This window comes from Linepithema humile, chromosome 5 (assembly GCF_040581485.1).
Source record: "Linepithema humile isolate Giens D197 chromosome 5, Lhum_UNIL_v1.0, whole genome shotgun sequence".
NCBI classification, from domain to species: domain Eukaryota; kingdom Metazoa; phylum Arthropoda; class Insecta; order Hymenoptera; family Formicidae; genus Linepithema; species Linepithema humile.
Window position 1 is genome coordinate 2,876,141 of NC_090132.1, and position 17,058 is coordinate 2,893,198.

The 17,058-nt window shown below is 36.2% G+C and overlaps 3 protein-coding genes and 1 pseudogene across 5 annotated transcripts; 2 read left to right on the forward strand and 2 right to left on the reverse strand.

The window, feature by feature from the left end:
- Window positions 1-302: 302 nt before the first annotated feature.
- Window positions 303-4,554, forward strand: LOC105675459 (armadillo repeat-containing protein 8). Its single transcript, XM_012372642.2, has 8 exons — window positions 303-489; window positions 626-699; window positions 827-1,277; window positions 1,358-1,852; window positions 2,010-2,301; window positions 2,893-3,416; window positions 3,862-4,028; window positions 4,119-4,554. Exons 1-8 carry the CDS (start codon window positions 463-465, stop codon window positions 4,153-4,155), a joined length of 2,067 nt encoding a protein of 688 aa, XP_012228065.1. The 5' UTR covers window positions 303-462; the 3' UTR covers window positions 4,156-4,554.
- Window positions 4,555-4,612: 58 nt separating this feature from the next.
- ICA69 (islet cell autoantigen 1-like protein) lies at window positions 4,613-7,774 on the reverse strand. Of its 2 annotated transcripts, XM_012372644.2 has the most exons (6): window positions 7,491-7,774; window positions 6,771-7,039; window positions 6,300-6,642; window positions 5,874-6,146; window positions 5,177-5,792; window positions 4,613-5,103 (listed from the first exon to the last, which is right to left on the reverse strand). In XM_012372644.2, exons 1-6 carry the CDS (start codon window positions 7,499-7,501, stop codon window positions 4,981-4,983), a joined length of 1,635 nt encoding a protein of 544 aa, XP_012228067.1. In that variant the 5' UTR covers window positions 7,502-7,774; the 3' UTR covers window positions 4,613-4,980. The 2 variants fall into 2 exon arrangements, with proteins under 2 accessions (XP_012228067.1, XP_067212058.1); XM_067355957.1 differs by lacking the exon at window positions 6,771-7,039 and having other exon boundaries at window positions 7,491-7,773.
- A 1,029-nt stretch (window positions 7,775-8,803) lies between these two features.
- Window positions 8,804-14,137, forward strand: LOC105675460 (Heat shock protein 70 cognate 1). 2 transcript variants are annotated; one of them, XM_012372643.2, is made up of 4 exons: window positions 8,804-8,962; window positions 9,376-9,630; window positions 10,794-12,038; window positions 12,143-14,137. In XM_012372643.2, exons 2-4 carry the CDS (start codon window positions 9,426-9,428, stop codon window positions 12,640-12,642), a joined length of 1,950 nt encoding a protein of 649 aa, XP_012228066.1. In that variant the 5' UTR covers window positions 8,804-8,962; window positions 9,376-9,425; the 3' UTR covers window positions 12,643-14,137. The 2 variants fall into 2 exon arrangements, with proteins under 2 accessions (XP_012228066.1, XP_067212057.1); XM_067355956.1 differs by having other exon boundaries at window positions 8,840-8,962; window positions 9,382-9,630.
- Window positions 14,138-14,186: 49 nt separating this feature from the next.
- Window positions 14,187-16,967, reverse strand: LOC105675463 (putative gustatory receptor 28b; annotated as a pseudogene).
- Between the last annotated feature and the right edge of the window lie 91 nt (window positions 16,968-17,058).

Here is a 17,058-nt window from a genome sequence, read left to right on the forward strand (position 1 = left end):
TGTCTAATTTAAATTCACATAAGATACATAATCAATTGATTTTTTATATACATAAGTATATGCTTACATTAATGATGTAAATTTGTCTGCATTTGTCTTTAAAATTAAAAATAAAATTATTAAAAAATTGCAAATTAAAATATCCATTATCCAAAATAAGATTAACATTATAAACTGAATTTAATACAGACTTGTTTTGTAGAAATATATAAAAGAGAAAAAAGAATACGAGTGCAAAAAAATGATTAAAAAATGAACAGACTTCCAATATTATTATGTTTTGCAACGTTGGCATGATTGACAACAAATCGAGCTTATTTTAGAACACGAGACGCAGCGCACTATCGAGTCGCGACGTTACGCGTAGTACGTACTGGGTTTGACGATTCCTCGTGGCAATCATTGCACAAAGAGGTTTGATCGATTTACGGAACATTTATGTGAGAACGCAAGCGAGCGGACATGATGTCGGTGATGCAGCCATACATGGTGAGTTCGATGTCGAATTGAATCCGTACGCGATCTCCGGTAAGCGGCCGTTTGACATTTAAACGGATCTTGTGGGTTCCGTTATTACTTTACTCGTAAGGCGAAATAATCTCACGATCTTCTCGCGATCTTGCAGGATATTGAGAGTTCGAGGAGTTACATTGACGAGCTGTATTCAACAGATCCGCAAAAATGTCTGGATGCGATTATGTGAGTGAGAATCGCGTTTAACTTACACTATAATATGAAATTTTGGGCGATTTTGTTCACATTTACTTCTTAGATTTTGACTGATCAAAGTTGTATTAACATCTTTCACATAAATGATCTCTCTCAGATGTCTCAAGAATTCAGTGATTGGCAGCAACAGACAAAAGGGTTCGGTTATAGCTCAAGGTGTGGTGCCTCGACTATTACAATTACTCGGAGACACGTCTGGTACCATCAGTGATCGTATAAGATTAGAATCAGCAGTAACGTTGGGTTCTTTAGCCAAGGGTACGGATCAGCATGTACTCGCACTCATAGATTTAGGTGTAGTTCCATTACTCCTTCAAGTCTTGGTGTCGGCGCCAACTCCTGAAATTTCCACGGATGGCAAGATGAAGGTACCAGACTTGTTGAATGAGGCATGTTTGCGATGTCTGCGTACCGTATTCCAGCATACCGCGGCACCGGTTCATTCTATTTATCAAGATCCTGCGTTAGTACCACGATTGTTATCTTTAGCAAGTCGATCAGTTACCTGTCAAGTGTGTGTTGCGACGATATTAACTACAGCATGTAAGGTAAAGAAAACAATTTAAAATTTATGAAATAAATAATATCAGAGTCATGAAGAAACATTAATTTCTAAATTATTTATCAGACAGCAGAGGAACAAAATGCTTTGTCCAAAGGAGGAGCAGTAGAAACACTGGCGATGCAATTGGATTCTCCTCTAGCGGATGTCCAATTACCAGCTTTAGCCTGTTTAGCAAACATGTGTTATCAGAATCATATGGTATCGACTATGGTGGCGTCGGCCAGCACGAGCAATACAGTCCATGGTAGATTAGTGCCTGTAGCGCTAGGTCAATTAATGGGACGCGAGAAGAGTTCATTGATACAGCTCGAAGCGGCGAGGTGTATCGCGTACATGCACAGAGCTGGTGCGTTACCGTCTACTGATCCACGAGTCGTCTATCGCGCTTTACCTTGTCTCGTCAGATTATGTCATCGTGATCGACCGCCGCGCGAAAGAGTCGCCGCGGCCGAGACGCTCGCATATCTGACCGAGGTTGATACGGATTTACAGCGCTTAGCGTCTATTAGTAATCATCTAATACCAACATTGGCAGAGCTGCTGAGACCACATCCACAAGTAAGCAATTACATTAAATACATGCGTTAAATTATGTGTAGAGAATAGTGTAAAATAAAATTAATCACATTCAGTATTAATGCACCATATTCGCTGTTATCAGATTACATTATTTTTGTAATGATATTTATATTGAAATGTGTGATTTTTTTGTCAGGTACAGGATGCAACGTTAACGCAAGATATGCGACAAGCTGCGTTCAGAGCATTCGCGTCTCTCGGTGCTAACGATGAAGATATTCGGAAGCGTATTATTGAAACAGAAAGTCTTATGGAACAAGTTGTTTCTGGTCTCCAAGATCCTGGCGGCTCCCGCGTTCGTTTAGCCGCGGTTAGATGTTTGCACTCCCTTTCGAGGAGCGTGCAACAGCTCCGCACTACGTTTCAGGATCATGCAGTGTGGAGGCCACTTATGCAGTTGTTACACGGAGCAGACAAGGGGTTGGAGGGTAAAATATGATAATACATTTATACCAAGTATTACAGATATACAATAAATACTGAAGAGTCTGTGTGTTGCATGCACATACTGCATGTAAGATACAAAAAATACGTATATTTATAGCCTTAAATTTCGAATTAATATTTTAATCAAAAGGAGAGATACGCAATATCGAAAAAGAAAATTATTTATGTGCATTGTGAATTACTCTTTCTCTATTCTATATAAGCCAAGAGAAGTGTAGTTGAGTAAAAATACATGCATTAAAAAAATTTGCCACTTTTTAGATTTCTGTCAAAGTCGGCCATATTAACATTTTGTAAAGAAAATAATTTAGCTGATATTTTTAGATATAGAAGAATCTATTGTATGATGTCAATATGGACGTAAATTCCGATCGTGGCAACATTTTTTTCATGCGTGTAAATGATAACGATAAATACATCCCTATTTTTCTCTGCATTGTAAGATTATTCTTCAAAAAAGAAGAAGAAAAAAATAAAGAGACCAGTGTTTATAATTAGCTTTTATTATTAGTATTCAATCGCCAACTTTCATATGGGTTACTATTAATATTGTTGTCATTATTGTACCATAGGTAGAGGCGAAAGTGAAGATGATTTATTAACTGTTGCCTCGAGTACTTTATGTAATTTACTATTGGAGTTTAGTCCGAGCAAAGAACCGATTCTCGAGTCCGGCGGAGTAGAATTATTGTGTTCTCTCACTAAACGACCCGATCCGGCACTCAGACTGAACGGCATTTGGGCCCTAATGAATGTGGCTTTTCAAGCGGAGCAGCGTGTAAAGTCACAAATACTCTCATGCTTGGGCACCGATCAAATCTTTCGTCTCTTGGCCGATCCAGAGTTAGCTGTTCTGATGAAAACGCTGGGCCTGTTGCGAAATTTGCTCTCTACTAAAGCTCATATAGATCGTATAATGGGCGAGCACGCGACTCACGTTATGCAAGCGGTCATTCTAGTACTGGAAGACCCTGAACATCCGGTGGATGTCAAAGAGCAAGCACTTTGCATTCTAGCCAACGTGGCTGACGGTGACCGAGCGAGAGATCACATCATGGCTAACGATGACGTACTCAAGAAGCTTATGGATTATATGGTTCGTAGTGTATCATTATTACAAGTATTTCATTCATTGCACATTTTTAGGCAATTAATCTCATTAACAAACGAAACTTTCAATTAATATTCTATTAATAAATCGCGTTACTTGTGTTTATAAACGATTATTTTATTTATAAAGGATGGAATGATAAAAAAAAAAGTTTTAACATGTTGCCATGCTACATTTGATAAAAGTTCTATCTTTTATATATAACAGATTGAATTGCTATCCATATATGAGTGACGCAAGCTCTGCTGGAACGCATGTGTCGCCCATATGTGAATGATATGGGCAGGCAACGTGTTAAATATTCTAAGTTCGGCGATGCTAAGTTTGTATTAAATTGATTGAATATACGCACTCCTCCGAGTTTTATTTGTTAATTTAATCTCAAATGTCCATTAATTGATTGTACATCTATGATGTATATTTTATTTAGATGCATAACAACGTCAAGTTGCAAGTTGCAGCGACTTATTGTGTAGGCAACCTAGTTTGGAGAGAGGAACCAGGTTCTCTACAACGACAAGCGCGTTTGAGAGAATTAGGAATTTATCATATCTTGCAACAATTACGTCAAACAAAAGACGCTCAACTGTTAGAGAAGTAAGAAAGATAAACACTATATATTATTGTCCTTTGTCGTATTGTAAATTTTTCGTATATTGATCTTATTGTTATTAATTTTTGTTTCAGAGTCAAGACTGCCATGTCGCAATTTTATGATGCTTGAACTTGGAACACATTGCTGACGAAGATTAGGTCATGATTTCAAGTGTCTTTTTTACATAAGTATATTACAAGTTTAGCATTAATACTGTGATCACTTCGGTTGATGATGTACTCGAAAGTTATAAACAAAATGAACAAATTGATATTTCTGAGCCTATGCGTGTAATCTGTCTGTAGTATTTATTTAATTTATAGAGAAAGGGAGAGAGACAGAGACAAGATATAACGTTGCGTGTATGTAATCCATTTTATCTCGAGAGAAATGTTTCATATGTATTAATTTACATTAGTTTACAAGCAGAGGCTTCAGACATTGTGAATTGTCGTATGCAATAAGAAAGAATTAAGATGATAATTAAAACCATAAAAAAGAACTTGAAATAAATAGAAAACAAATGCATTTATCCGATATATACTTCCATACCTTTTGGATATTTTCGTTAGAACTACACAAAGAATTCCATAATAAATTTATTTATATTGAAGATTTTGTAATATATTTGAAAGAAAATATGACTAGCATAATGTTCAATAAATATTACATTTTATACCTTTGGTATGCGTCTCTAGCTTATATGAAAAATTATGTAATTCAAATATATAGTTTTGATTCTTACAATGATCTCATTAAAAATAAATATGGAATGTTAAATTTAAAAGCTTACAAGTTCGTAAATACTGATACAAATGTATCATGTGAAAACATTGAATATGCACTCGCTGCACCATCGTACTCGTCGACAACAAATAATAGCTTAATCAGTTTTACTTGTTATAAGTATCAAGTAACCAGCATCAGAGCAATACTATTAAAGTACGTTACGAATTAAGCAGAAGCGTTGCTATCAGCGTTGGAAAGATTCTCCATTGGATTGTTAGCCAATGGATCCAATTCTGCGAACAGGTCCAACCACGAGTTACCTTTTTGCTTTCCAGTCTTATTCTTTTTCTATAAAAAGAGCATCGTGATATTGATTGTGCGAGATTCATATTATTGCGGATTCAGCTTGCGAAGTACTCACTTTGTCATCCGTGCTAGTCATACTTTTCTGTCCCATGCCTCGTGCTGCATCTCCTAGACTCTGTTTCAAGATATTTGGCGGCAGAAAAGTATCGTTTGACATACCCTCCCAATCATTGCTCACGCATGCTTGCTTATCGTTTAAGATTTCGTCGAAAAGTGCCGCGCTTTCCGAGGTCAATAAATTTAAAGATTCTTGCTGTTGAGCCTCCGACAAAGAAGATAAATCAGTCAAATTAAAATCAGTGTCACACTCCCCGAATATATCCATTACCAACTTCTGTTCTTCAGAACTTTTACTGAACTCGGACTGATCGGTTTCCTTGCTTTTGTTAACCAATTGTTTATCACTACTGGAGACTTCTTGATCCAAGTTGAGATTTCCAAAAAATTCTTCCAGACTTTTACTATTTTCTGTATTATTACTATTATACACGATTCCGTTTCTCGAAGAACTTGTAGCCGTATCCAAATGTATTAATGTGTCCTTTGGTTCATTTTCTAGATCCAAGAGCTTTTCATCTTTCTCGTCTTTTTTCAATGTGTTTTCTGGATTTGCAGCAGCTTCTTGAGCTTCCTCAACATCGTCATGATAATCCATATCAAAAAATGGTATTCTATAAAAATTTATATCATATAAAAATTGACACTATGTAATCTTTATTCTCATTTTATTTCTCATTTTTATTTTAACTCACTTGTCCTTGTCCTCTGAATCGTCACCACCAGTTTCTTGTGCTAATTTACTCGAGGTTTCAGCCAATTCTCGCACAACAGTAAAATCATAACGTTGATAGCCTTTGAAGCTGCTTGCTATTGTGGAATACGCTTGTGTAGATTTCTTTGTGAAATTTAAGAGTGTACTTTGATATAAAACTAAGGCATGGCTGAACATATTACATCTTGCTGCCGCTAATAGGTCGACTTTCTGAAGACAGTCAAGGGCCAGATGGTCGAATACTATTTTGCCCCTAAATCGACATAAATCTATTAAAATATGTTTTAAATACAGAATTAAATTAAACTTGTACAAATGCAAAGTCCAAAAAGTTCAATACAACAGTTGAATAGTTTAATTGGCTAATGTGATTGTACGTTCTGTGTTGTATGAATATAGAACCTACTGTTTAACACGCGCTTGAACTTTTTTAAATCTTTCTACTTGTTTGGACGTATCTGGATCTAAATTTTGGGAAATCTTTTTCATCCATGATAGGGCAGCTCGATATTCTGTGCGGGCTTTTTCCATTGCTTGCACATTTTGTAATGTATCTTCAATAGCTCTTTGCCTAAATGTTTCTACTTCTTGATACAAACGACCCAAAGGGGCTCTCAGTGCAAGTCTTTGCTGTCCAGAGTAGGATAAAGATTTGCCAACTGCTGACATCATTTTGCCAGCACGAGTTTTATCTTGTTTCCCAGCATCTTTCAAAAAACGTCCCATTGCATTTTCCTCCTGGGCTAAATCTATATAAAATATTCAAATTACGCCACAATATCACAATGGTCAAGTTTATCTTAAAGAGCAAAACTATTGTTATATAATTATATTAATTGAAATATTATCTTGTATTAGAAATTGTGTTAAAACGCACTGCATAATCTTTCTTGATATCTATCAATGACCCTTTGTAAGTAAGAACAAGACTCTTGAATACTGCGAAACAACTCTAGCTTTGCATCCAATTCAGCGTCTGAAGCAATTATACATTCATCCTCCTTTTTTCCTAACTTTCGTGACAAAGCCTGCTTTGTCACCCAATAATGGTGTTGCATTTTTATGATGGCGGAATCATCATGCATATTAGACTTTTGAACCCAGCAATCGAAGGCATTTCCTGATATACCCGGTGTACTTTTGTTACTATATATAGAATATAAAGAAATATTGTAAGTCTCTCTTTGATTATTGAATATGGTGATGATTAGTAGAAGATATGCAGAATCTTAATAAAAGCAGCACAGTTCAATTGTTAAGCATAAATTAATTGTACTAAAATAATGTAATGTCCACAAATTCTACAAATTTATCCTTCTAATTTTTTAAACACAACTGTGATGGGGCAATAAACATATAATTCATAAAACCAATTTTATACAGATATCTATTAATAACTTAGAAATGTAAACTACCATATTGATTTAGTATAGTTAGCTCATTTAGACTTTAGAGAAAGGTGATTATTATCCTCATTATTCGAGTTGTCATTTCGCCTCTGCACTTACATGCAACGTCATCAGCGAAGATCAGCTCGAGCAAACATTTTTCTCTTCCGAGCAATGATATTTAAATGGAAAAAAGATAAGATACTTACTAAGCATTCATAACGGAAGACCTGCCGAGTGTGGGTTAATGTTTACAATCACGAAGCATGAGCTCGAAACTGTATCGTTATTCAACTGTGTATCACATATTGCACATATAACATTCCTCGCACACTATACAATTGCATTTGTACTGCACAATTGTTAATTACAGCGTTTAACAATGACAACAATCAAGCAATTCTTACATGACAGTGTATCATACAGGAAAGCCACGAAGGCTAACTTATCATGTCTGACAAGAGCAATCACCAGCCAATAGGAATGTTGCAGTGGCTATACGTCACGAGTTCCTCGATGTGCTGCAATAAAAGAGTAGAAAAGAAAAAGTGTACAACTATTTTTTACTATTACGTTAATTAGTTATTTATTTTATATATACGCGTAAATGTACGCGTTTTTTATTTCTAAATTTAATAGGTTTCATTTTAATCTCATGTCGATTACTTGCCGACTATAAATAAATAGAATAAAAAAATTAAATTTATTGAAAAACTTACAATTATTTTATTTAGATAGCGCCACTAAAGATTTTAATGTATCGAGATATCTATTTTTATTACGCATTGAGTAAAGCTATCGCTTAAATTAGAATAGCTCGAAATATTTTATAACAATTTTGAGGACTCTAGATTTGAATAGAACATTTGATTGCGTTTTATTTATTAACTCATCGGTAGGTGTTTAAAATTTTAATATATAGCTTGATTTGGAAATTTTATTCCTTTGACAATTATCTCTTCCTATAGGTTAGTGCAACGTTGGACTATAGTTGCGAAGCAAATCGAAGCTTTGTCGTAATAGAGAAAAATCAGAAAAATAGAGAATATTCTAGAAAAGAAGACTTGCGTAACGTAATAAAACTTCAATTGCACATATCGCGTGTTTTTTCGCGAATGTCGGAAATTCTTCCAGTCTTACGTAAACGTAATGATCTCATTTGAACAGGCTGTCGCGTTTTTTTATCGTTTCTAGAAAATACGTGAACGATTGCTTCAAGCGTCATACACAGCGATATATCCAATTAATAAACAAATTTTTTATTTCATTGATGTACGGTATATCCATACAAGCAAAACGTGATTTACGCATAGCTAATTATAGTCGTGAATCTTTTTGGCACGTAGCTCGTTCCAGTATTTTCCTACATTCGCAGCCTCTTCTCTCTCTTCATCTAGTTTATTTATACGACGTGTTTTTGTCCTTCTCTCTCGTGTACTAGAAGGTTCGCCAACTGACTAGAAACGACTCGTAGATTCGCGAAACCGCGCCGCGATTGGTAATCTATGGAAGCTTCTCGAGCGGGCGATTCGGTATATTAAAAGCGCGGCGCGACACTCGCGTCATCAGTTTCACAACAAACGCGAAAGAGTGCGAGTGTGGTGAATAAGTGAATTTGTTCGGTAGCGATTCGCATAGTAAATCGACGAACTACATCGTAATAGAGATACAGATATACGAGGTAAGTGTTAATTGTCTTGTATTCACATGTGAATCTTTTATTATAGCTCTATCTTGGGAATTAAGCGTGTCGCGACGTGAGTTGATTGTTTTTTGGTTAATTGCGTCGGTTGGAACTGTCTAAAGTTTTCGAAATTTGAGATGTTAAAAACATACATTTGTTAATTTTTTATAAATTTTTTTATATGTGATTAAATAACTCAATTTTGTTTTTTGCAATTAGTGACGCAGTATATCGATTAAAATAAAACACAAAAAAACATAGACGCTTTGTTACAATCGTTATATTAGAAATATTCGAGAAGTTTGACGATATACTGCGTCACGTTCAAGCGCAACGTTCACAACGATCGAGTAACTTCAAATTGTTTTTTTATCGTGATGTGCATATAGCTTATGTTGTATTATTGTTAGTTGCAGTGTATCTGATTAGATTGAGACTGCGATAAGACACGCAAATAACAATGTCTAAAGCACCAGCGGTTGGAATTGACTTGGGCACCACGTACTCTTGCGTGGGTGTTTTTCAACACGGGAAGGTTGAGATCATTGCTAATGATCAGGGCAATCGGACTACACCGAGCTATGTGGCTTTCACCGATACCGAGAGATTGATCGGCGATGCGGCGAAAAACCAGGTTGCCATGAATCCTAGCAATACCATCTTCGGTAAGTGGACTTTTCACACTCGCATGCGACTTATTATCGCATAAGAATATCTTCTGAGAAAGAGCATCGATCTTTTGCGCCTATTTTATCAACATGAATGTTATTTTGCTGATTTATTTTGATGATTATTATGATTGAAGAATGATTTTGATTTGACTATTGTACAAATTGAAATTGAATGAATTGAAATTGAATGAATTGAAATCGTTTTTACTTGAAATATGACATTTAAAAATTTTTATATAAATGATGAAATATAGAAAAATTTTGGCTTAATTAATTGAAAAACATAACTATTTTTATATTTGTAAAAATAGTTATGTTTTTCAATTAATTAAGCAAAAAAATTTCTATATTTCATCATTTATATATTTTCATATTTGTTAAAATAGTTTAATGTTCTATTTAAAGCAAAATATAAAATTATTGAACGATACATTTTTACAACTAGTAAAATATTAAAAATAGATTATACTTTAAAGTTTTCATCAGAATTGCTTGATTTTGAAATTGTTTGAAGTTGAACTTGAAACTTATACACGTCTCGACTGGTTTTACTGCACCACTGACCTTACATAATACATATGCTTTTGTATGCGTGCAGCACTCATTCATAGTGCATATAATTTCCTTCTCCTCCGCCTACCCATTTTTTACATTGTAGCTGAGTGTTTTACGTCGCAGTTTTATGTAATACTAATTTATGCCAGCATCTAATGGCTCTGTTGGCGATCTATGTTGGATCAAAATCAAAATAATTCACGCGATATATTTTCCGTTAAATGTGGGACATACATTCATTTAGTTTTTTTATGCAATTTACAAACAATTATACAAATGTGATATTACATTTCATAAAGACAATTGTTTTTTTTTGCAATTAATAAAATTTATGGTAAGTATAGATTATTTTTTTTTTTTTAATAAAATAATTTTATAATTGAGTTACATTAAAATAGCAAGTATTGGAGCAAATCAAAGTGCTGGCAAGTATTTTTATTTTTGACTCTGCGACAATTCAGCATTCTACAACTCATTCAGCATTCCTTCACCATCCGATACAATCCACAGGATCCTTCTTTCCACTTAACTACACAGTGTAGTCTAAAAGATAATTTTTTGAAGAAACAGACAACTTACGATCAATTTTTACTTCTTTAAAGACGCAAAGCGTTTGATCGGTCGCCGGTTCGAAGATGCGACGGTACAAAGCGACATGAAGCATTGGCCGTTTACGGTGATCAATGAGGGAGGCAAACCGAAAATCAGCGTGTCTTACAAAGGCGAGACGAAGACTTTCTTCCCCGAAGAGGTGTCCTCTATGGTTTTGACGAAGATGAAGGAAACGGCGGAAGCATATCTGGGCAAGACTGTTACGAACGCCGTCATCACTGTACCAGCTTATTTCAATGATTCTCAGAGGCAAGCGACGAAGGACGCCGGCGCTATCGCCGGTTTGAATGTTCTCAGGATAATAAACGAGCCGACGGCAGCTGCGATAGCGTACGGTCTCGATAAGAAAACTTCAGGCGAGAAGAACGTCCTGATCTTCGACTTGGGTGGAGGTACCTTTGATGTGTCGATCCTGACAATTGAAGACGGCATCTTTGAGGTGAAATCTACGGCCGGCGACACGCATCTCGGCGGAGAGGACTTTGACAATCGAATGGTGAATCACTTTGTGCAAGAATTCAAGAGGAAGTACAAAAAGGACTTGAGCACCAACAAGAGAGCCCTGAGACGCCTGAGGACGGCCTGCGAGAGGGCGAAAAGAACATTGAGCTCGTCGACGCAGGCGAGCATCGAGATTGACTCGCTGTTCGAGGGTATCGACTTCTACACGTCCATCACTAGGGCCAGATTTGAGGAACTCTGCGCCGATATGTTCAGAAGCACTCTCGAACCTGTGGAGAAAGCGCTGAGGGACGCGAAGATGGACAAGGCACAAGTACACAGCATAGTTCTAGTCGGTGGCTCCACCAGGATACCAAAGATTCAGAAGCTGCTTCAAGATTTCTTCAACGGCAAGGAACTGAATAAATCCATCAATCCGGACGAGGCTGTTGCCTACGGCGCAGCGGTTCAGGCAGCTATTCTGCACGGCGACAAGTCTGAAGAGGTTCAAGATCTGCTTCTGCTGGACGTGACTCCGCTGTCGCTGGGCATTGAGACGGCTGGCGGTGTCATGACCACTTTGATCAAGAGGAACACCACGATACCCACGAAGCAGACGCAGACGTTTACCACGTATTCCGACAATCAGCCGGGAGTACTTATTCAAGTCTACGAGGGAGAGAGAGCGATGACCAAGGACAACAACATCCTTGGTAAATTTGAGCTGACGGGAATACCACCTGCGCCTAGGGGCGTACCGCAAATTGAAGTTACCTTCGACATCGACGCCAATGGTAAATTCAAAGCTGCAAATAATTTCTTTTTCACTCAAAGATGCCATTGTTCCACTTATTATTGTTCGATCAACATTTTCCGTAACTTGTATTTCATCTTCCAGGTATATTGAATGTCTCTGCGATTGAAAAATCCACGGGCAAAGAAAATAAGATTACGATTACCAACGACAAGGGTCGTTTGTCGAAGGAGGACATAGAGAGGATGGTGGACGAAGCCGAGCAATACCGATCGGAGGATGAACAACAGCGAGAGAGGATTTCCGCCAAGAACGCTCTCGAATCGTACTGCTTCAACATGAAGAGCACGATGGAGGATGATAAGATTAAGGATAAAATCGACGCGTCTGACAAAGAGAAAATTACCTCCAAGTGCAACGAGGTCATCTCATGGTTGGACGCCAATCAATTAGCGGAGAAAGACGAATTCAATGACAAGCAGAAAGAACTAGAGGCCATTTGCAATCCTATCGTGACAAAACTCTATCAAAGTGGTGGTGGAGTACCTGGTGGCTTCCCTGGTGCAGCAGCTGGTGGAGCAGGACCTAATCCTGGTGCCGGTGGCGCCGGAGGCGCCGGACCAACTATCGAAGAAGTCGATTAAATCATTTAACTCTTGTTTTTTCCACTCTTATTTAAGGAACATCAAATTTCATTTCATTTTATTGTACAGTTCGTATGGTTGTTTAACTTAAATATTTATTTTATTAGGTCCTTGAATAAGTTCTCGCTGTTTCTTAAAAGATGGCGTAGCGGCACTCTGTGCATGGAATTTCGTACGGAAACGCATCAGCTAAGTAGTACTATATGTAACCTCAAATTCTAGTAGATACAGTTTACCACAGTGTCAACCACGTGTTTAATTACCTATTGCGAAAATGTCTACTTTTGTGCCAAATAAAGTGTTTTTGCGGGGAATTTTATTGCACTGCTTTATTCAAAAGAAATCTGCAGCTGAAGCACACAGAATTCTTGTTGAAACATATGGTGACAATGCTCTGTCGAATACGACATGCAGAGACTGGTTTAGGCGCTTTAAAAATAATGACTTTGACCTTGAAGATAAAGAACGTTCTGGAGCACCGACAAAGTTTGAAGACGAAGAATTGGAGGCATTGCTTGATCTAGATCCATGTCAGACGCTAGTAGAGCTCGGGAAAACATTGCAAGTAGATGCGTCAACAGTTTCAAAACGTTTAAAAGCGTTAGGAATGATCCAAAAGCAAGGACATTGGGTGCCGTATGAGTTGAAGCCGAGAGACGTTGAACGACGTTTTCTCATGTGTGAATTGCTGCTTCAACGGCATAAAAGAAAAGGTTTTCTGCACCGTATCATCACTGGAGATGAAAAGTGGATACACTACGATAATCCTAAGCGTAGAAAATTGTGGGGTAAGCCCGGCCATGCATCAACATCGTCGGCAAAGCCGAATATCCATGGTTCGAAACTTCTGCTCTGCATTTGGTGGGATCAGCAGGGCGTAATTTATTATGAGCTGCTTAAACCTAATGAAACTATCACGGGAGCTTGCTATCGACTTCAGATGATGCGTTTGAGTCGAGCTCTAAAAGAAAAGCGGCCACTATACGGGCAGAGACACGACAAAGTCATTTTGTTACATGACAATGCTCGGCCACATGTGGCAAAACCAGTCAAAACTTACCTGGAAACGCTTCAATGGGAAGTTCTACCTCACCCGCTGTATTCACCGGACATAGCCCCCTCGGATTACCACTTGTTTCGGTCGATGGCGCATGGTTTGAGCGAGCAGCGCTTCCATTCTTTCGAAGAAACCGAAAAATGGGTCGATTCATGGATTGCGTCAAAAGATGAATCGTTTTTTCGACGGGGGATTCAATTACTGCCAGAAAGATGGGAGAAAGTGGTCTCTAATGATGGACAATACTTTGAGTAAAGTTATTGTAAGCCTTATATTTTAAATTAATGTTTTTTTTAACAAAAAAAAACAGCGAGAACTTATTCAAGGTCCTAATAGTTCTTGTAAAAATATGTTTTTTATTTCGTCATGAATGTCACGGGTAACTCCATATTTATTGTACAGTGATAAATTTATTATAATAAATATTTATTTACAATATTGTTTAGCTTTTAACATTTTTTTTTCACGCAAAGTGCAATAATCTTATTTAGTGTCTTCTCCTGAACTACGCGTTTATATTTTCGGGTCGATAAAATTGCACAAGTATTATTAAATAAGTAGTAATGACACCGACAAACTGAAAAAAGAAAACTTGTTGCAATTTACTGTTGCTTTGATAAATTATTAATATTGCGATGTAAAAGAAGGAACTGAGTTATTCCATATAAATCACAATATAATCAATAAGAATTGTTATACTTACATTTTTGAACAAAGCGTTGTTTATTTCGAAAAAATTACAGGCAGTAAATGCTACCCGATGCTGTTGAAGTTGAATTGAAAAATCATTGATCTCGTTTCTGACGCAATCTCTGTCCAAGTTTTTACGCAAAAGATTTTCCATGACGACGTAGTTTAGATTGAAACTGCTACTCCGATTAGAATTTTGTTCGCCATCTGGGGCTTCCAATGGTGGTACTTCTATACTCAATTGATTCTTCGTACTTAATTTATCAAGATTCGTAGGTTTACAATTTAATACTATTGCGTATATAATTATTCCGGTATAGTCGGATTTTTGGCGCGCGAGCGTGCAAGTATAACACATTAGGCCGAATTGCGCAGTGTATAAAATCCAAAGAATATTATTTATCAGCATAAACCCGTAGTTTTTTTCTACAACGCCCATGTAGATTCTAAATAGCGTAGCCACAACCATAGTGAAGCAATTTGCCGAGCAAAGGAGAAGTTGAAAGCCGTAAATATCATTTACCATGATAACCAGATCGCAAATTCCTACATAATAAAAATTGTAATTAAATATTGTGATTTTTTTTATAAATCGCGTATATCAAGAATTGTATTATATGTATAATAAATAGAGTATCTCAGAGACCAATCATTTCACCTCTCAATAGCAGATGATTCCTGAGGTTATTTAGAGACAAAAATCTATACAAAAATGTTGAGGCTACTGTAATTTTTAAATGCGTAGTGTTTAAAGTTGACAATCTAATTAACTTTAAATATTTTCCATTCAAAAACTATTATAGCCTCGACATTTTGGTAAAGATTTTCGTCTACAAATGACCTCAAGAATCAACTATTAATAGTGATATGGTTAGTCTGTGACATCCTGTATATTATACATACATACAGTACAATTCTTCTGCAATTTATAAAACGATAATATTTAATTACAATTTTATATAATTTTATATTATTAATTATACCATATATAACTTCTGTTTTTTACAAGTAGATAAGTAATTACTACAGCAGCAAAAATTATTTATAACTAATTATCAATTCAACATTTATACAGAGCCGAAAATTAAAACTATTTTGTTAAATAGTTTTACTTACCAGTGTGCAATTCTCTGATACGTCTAATTTTGAGTGCGATCCATGGTGCACCGAATCGTTCATCTAACTCTTCAATTAATTTATTTATTGTTCGAAATCGATGATATAGCACATAGACGATGACGTTGAAGACAAAGCTGTTGATCAAGGATTGAGCTATTGTATAGTAAAGTAGCAAGTCGGATGCAAAGATATCTTCGGGGCGTGTGAAGTAGTAATATAGGGCGTGTACGATCAGAGATAAAGGGCCGCAAGCGAGTACCGCGAAAATAGCCAGCATCTCGACGATTTTTACGGGCTGATCAGTCATGGGCGTTTCTCGCCTGATTTTCTGATCGAGATTTCTCATTTTGTCCATTAGCTCCGGCCACTTGTCGTACTGTTTGATACCGTGAAAGACATAGTAGTATGCTGACACGTAACACACTACCTTGTTCATGTAGTACATAATTTTAAATATGTCACTCTTGAAGACACTACCAAAGGTGAAAAAATCTATGGCACCGTACGTCACGATAACGGAACATACTGCAAAATGTACGACACGTAGGATTATCGTAACAGCTTTGTGACATTTTCGCGGGCGTGCAATACCGACACCCAGAAGCCAGGAAACGTATGTTATTGGACATAAAATGTGCTCTATTGAGGGCAAATTGTCCTCCACTTGAATGTGAATTTCTTCCATCTTTGCTTACAATTTTTTTATTAATTGATATGATGTTTATAAGCAAATATGAGTCTGAATGATTAAATCGAAGCTGTTTGTAATGTAGAATACACTTTGAAAACAATGTGGCCAAGTAAAGTAGTTCGAAGTTCTTCGAGAAGTAACGCAAAACACTCTGACAAACAGGGTATGCTCTCATATTCATAAAATTATTAGTATATTATCGCTGTGACATCAACGAAGTTCAGATTACGTCAGCAATTAAGCCTCTCATAAACGTAATGCGGTTTTAGTAAATTAAATTGAGGAACACACTACGAATATAATTAATAATGCACAAAGTTTTGAGTAATGGAAATTTTGTGTTAATTTTGAGAGATATATATGCTTTCTGTTTAAAAACAATAGTTTATAATATTTATTATGAAAAATAACAATATAACAGTATATTTAACAGTGCATAATAAAATAATGTAGCAGCTAAAATGACAAAAATATATCTAATAAAGTAAAAACATAAAAATATTAATACAGCGAAATAATCACAAAATATTTTATTACTAATACAACTTTCTGGAGACTTCTATGAAGTATTTTTGAAAATATGTATCATAAAAATAATTCTAGAAGCTAGAATTTATAAAAATTTTTTGGGTTTTAAGTTGTCATCGAGTCTCAGCTGCCGATATGGTGACTTTTAAGGATCAAAATTAACTTTTGTCGTTAATATTTTGCTTATGATAGAAAACTTGTATTTAGTTGCAATTTTCTTTTTTTCAAGAAGACGTCTTTCCCTTATCGTCGTTAAATAATATCTCTCAATTTATTAACTGTCGATTACGTGCAAGCGCGATAAGTGTTTATACTACATCATTCAACCAAC

What these genes read in the sequence shown, in the direction of transcription:
- ICA69 (XM_012372644.2), bottom strand. An exon ending in ATATCAAGAAAGATTATGCA is followed by an intron (nt 6,643 to 6,770) that starts GTGCGTTTTAAC and finishes TATTTTATATAG; the next exon opens with ATTTAGCCCAGGAGGAAAAT. An exon ending in GTTCAAGCGCGTGTTAAACA is followed by an intron (nt 6,147 to 6,299) that starts GTAGGTTCTATA and finishes ATGTCGATTTAG; the next exon opens with GGGCAAAATAGTATTCGACC.
- LOC105675459 (XM_012372642.2), top strand. Translation starts at nt 463, where the DNA reads ATGATGTCGGTGATGCAGCCATACATG. An exon ending in TGCTGAGACCACATCCACAA is followed by an intron (nt 1,853 to 2,009) that starts GTAAGCAATTAC and finishes TTTTTTTGTCAG; the next exon opens with GTACAGGATGCAACGTTAAC. An exon ending in AGAAGCTTATGGATTATATG is followed by an intron (nt 3,417 to 3,861) that starts GTTCGTAGTGTA and finishes TATTTTATTTAG; the next exon opens with ATGCATAACAACGTCAAGTT.
- LOC105675460 (XM_012372643.2), top strand. Translation starts at nt 9,426, where the DNA reads ATGTCTAAAGCACCAGCGGTTGGAATTGACTTGGGCACCACGTACTCT. An exon ending in TCCTAGCAATACCATCTTCG is followed by an intron (nt 9,631 to 10,793) that starts GTAAGTGGACTT and finishes ACTTCTTTAAAG; the next exon opens with ACGCAAAGCGTTTGATCGGT. An exon ending in CTTCGACATCGACGCCAATG is followed by an intron (nt 12,039 to 12,142) that starts GTAAATTCAAAG and finishes TTCATCTTCCAG; the next exon opens with GTATATTGAATGTCTCTGCG.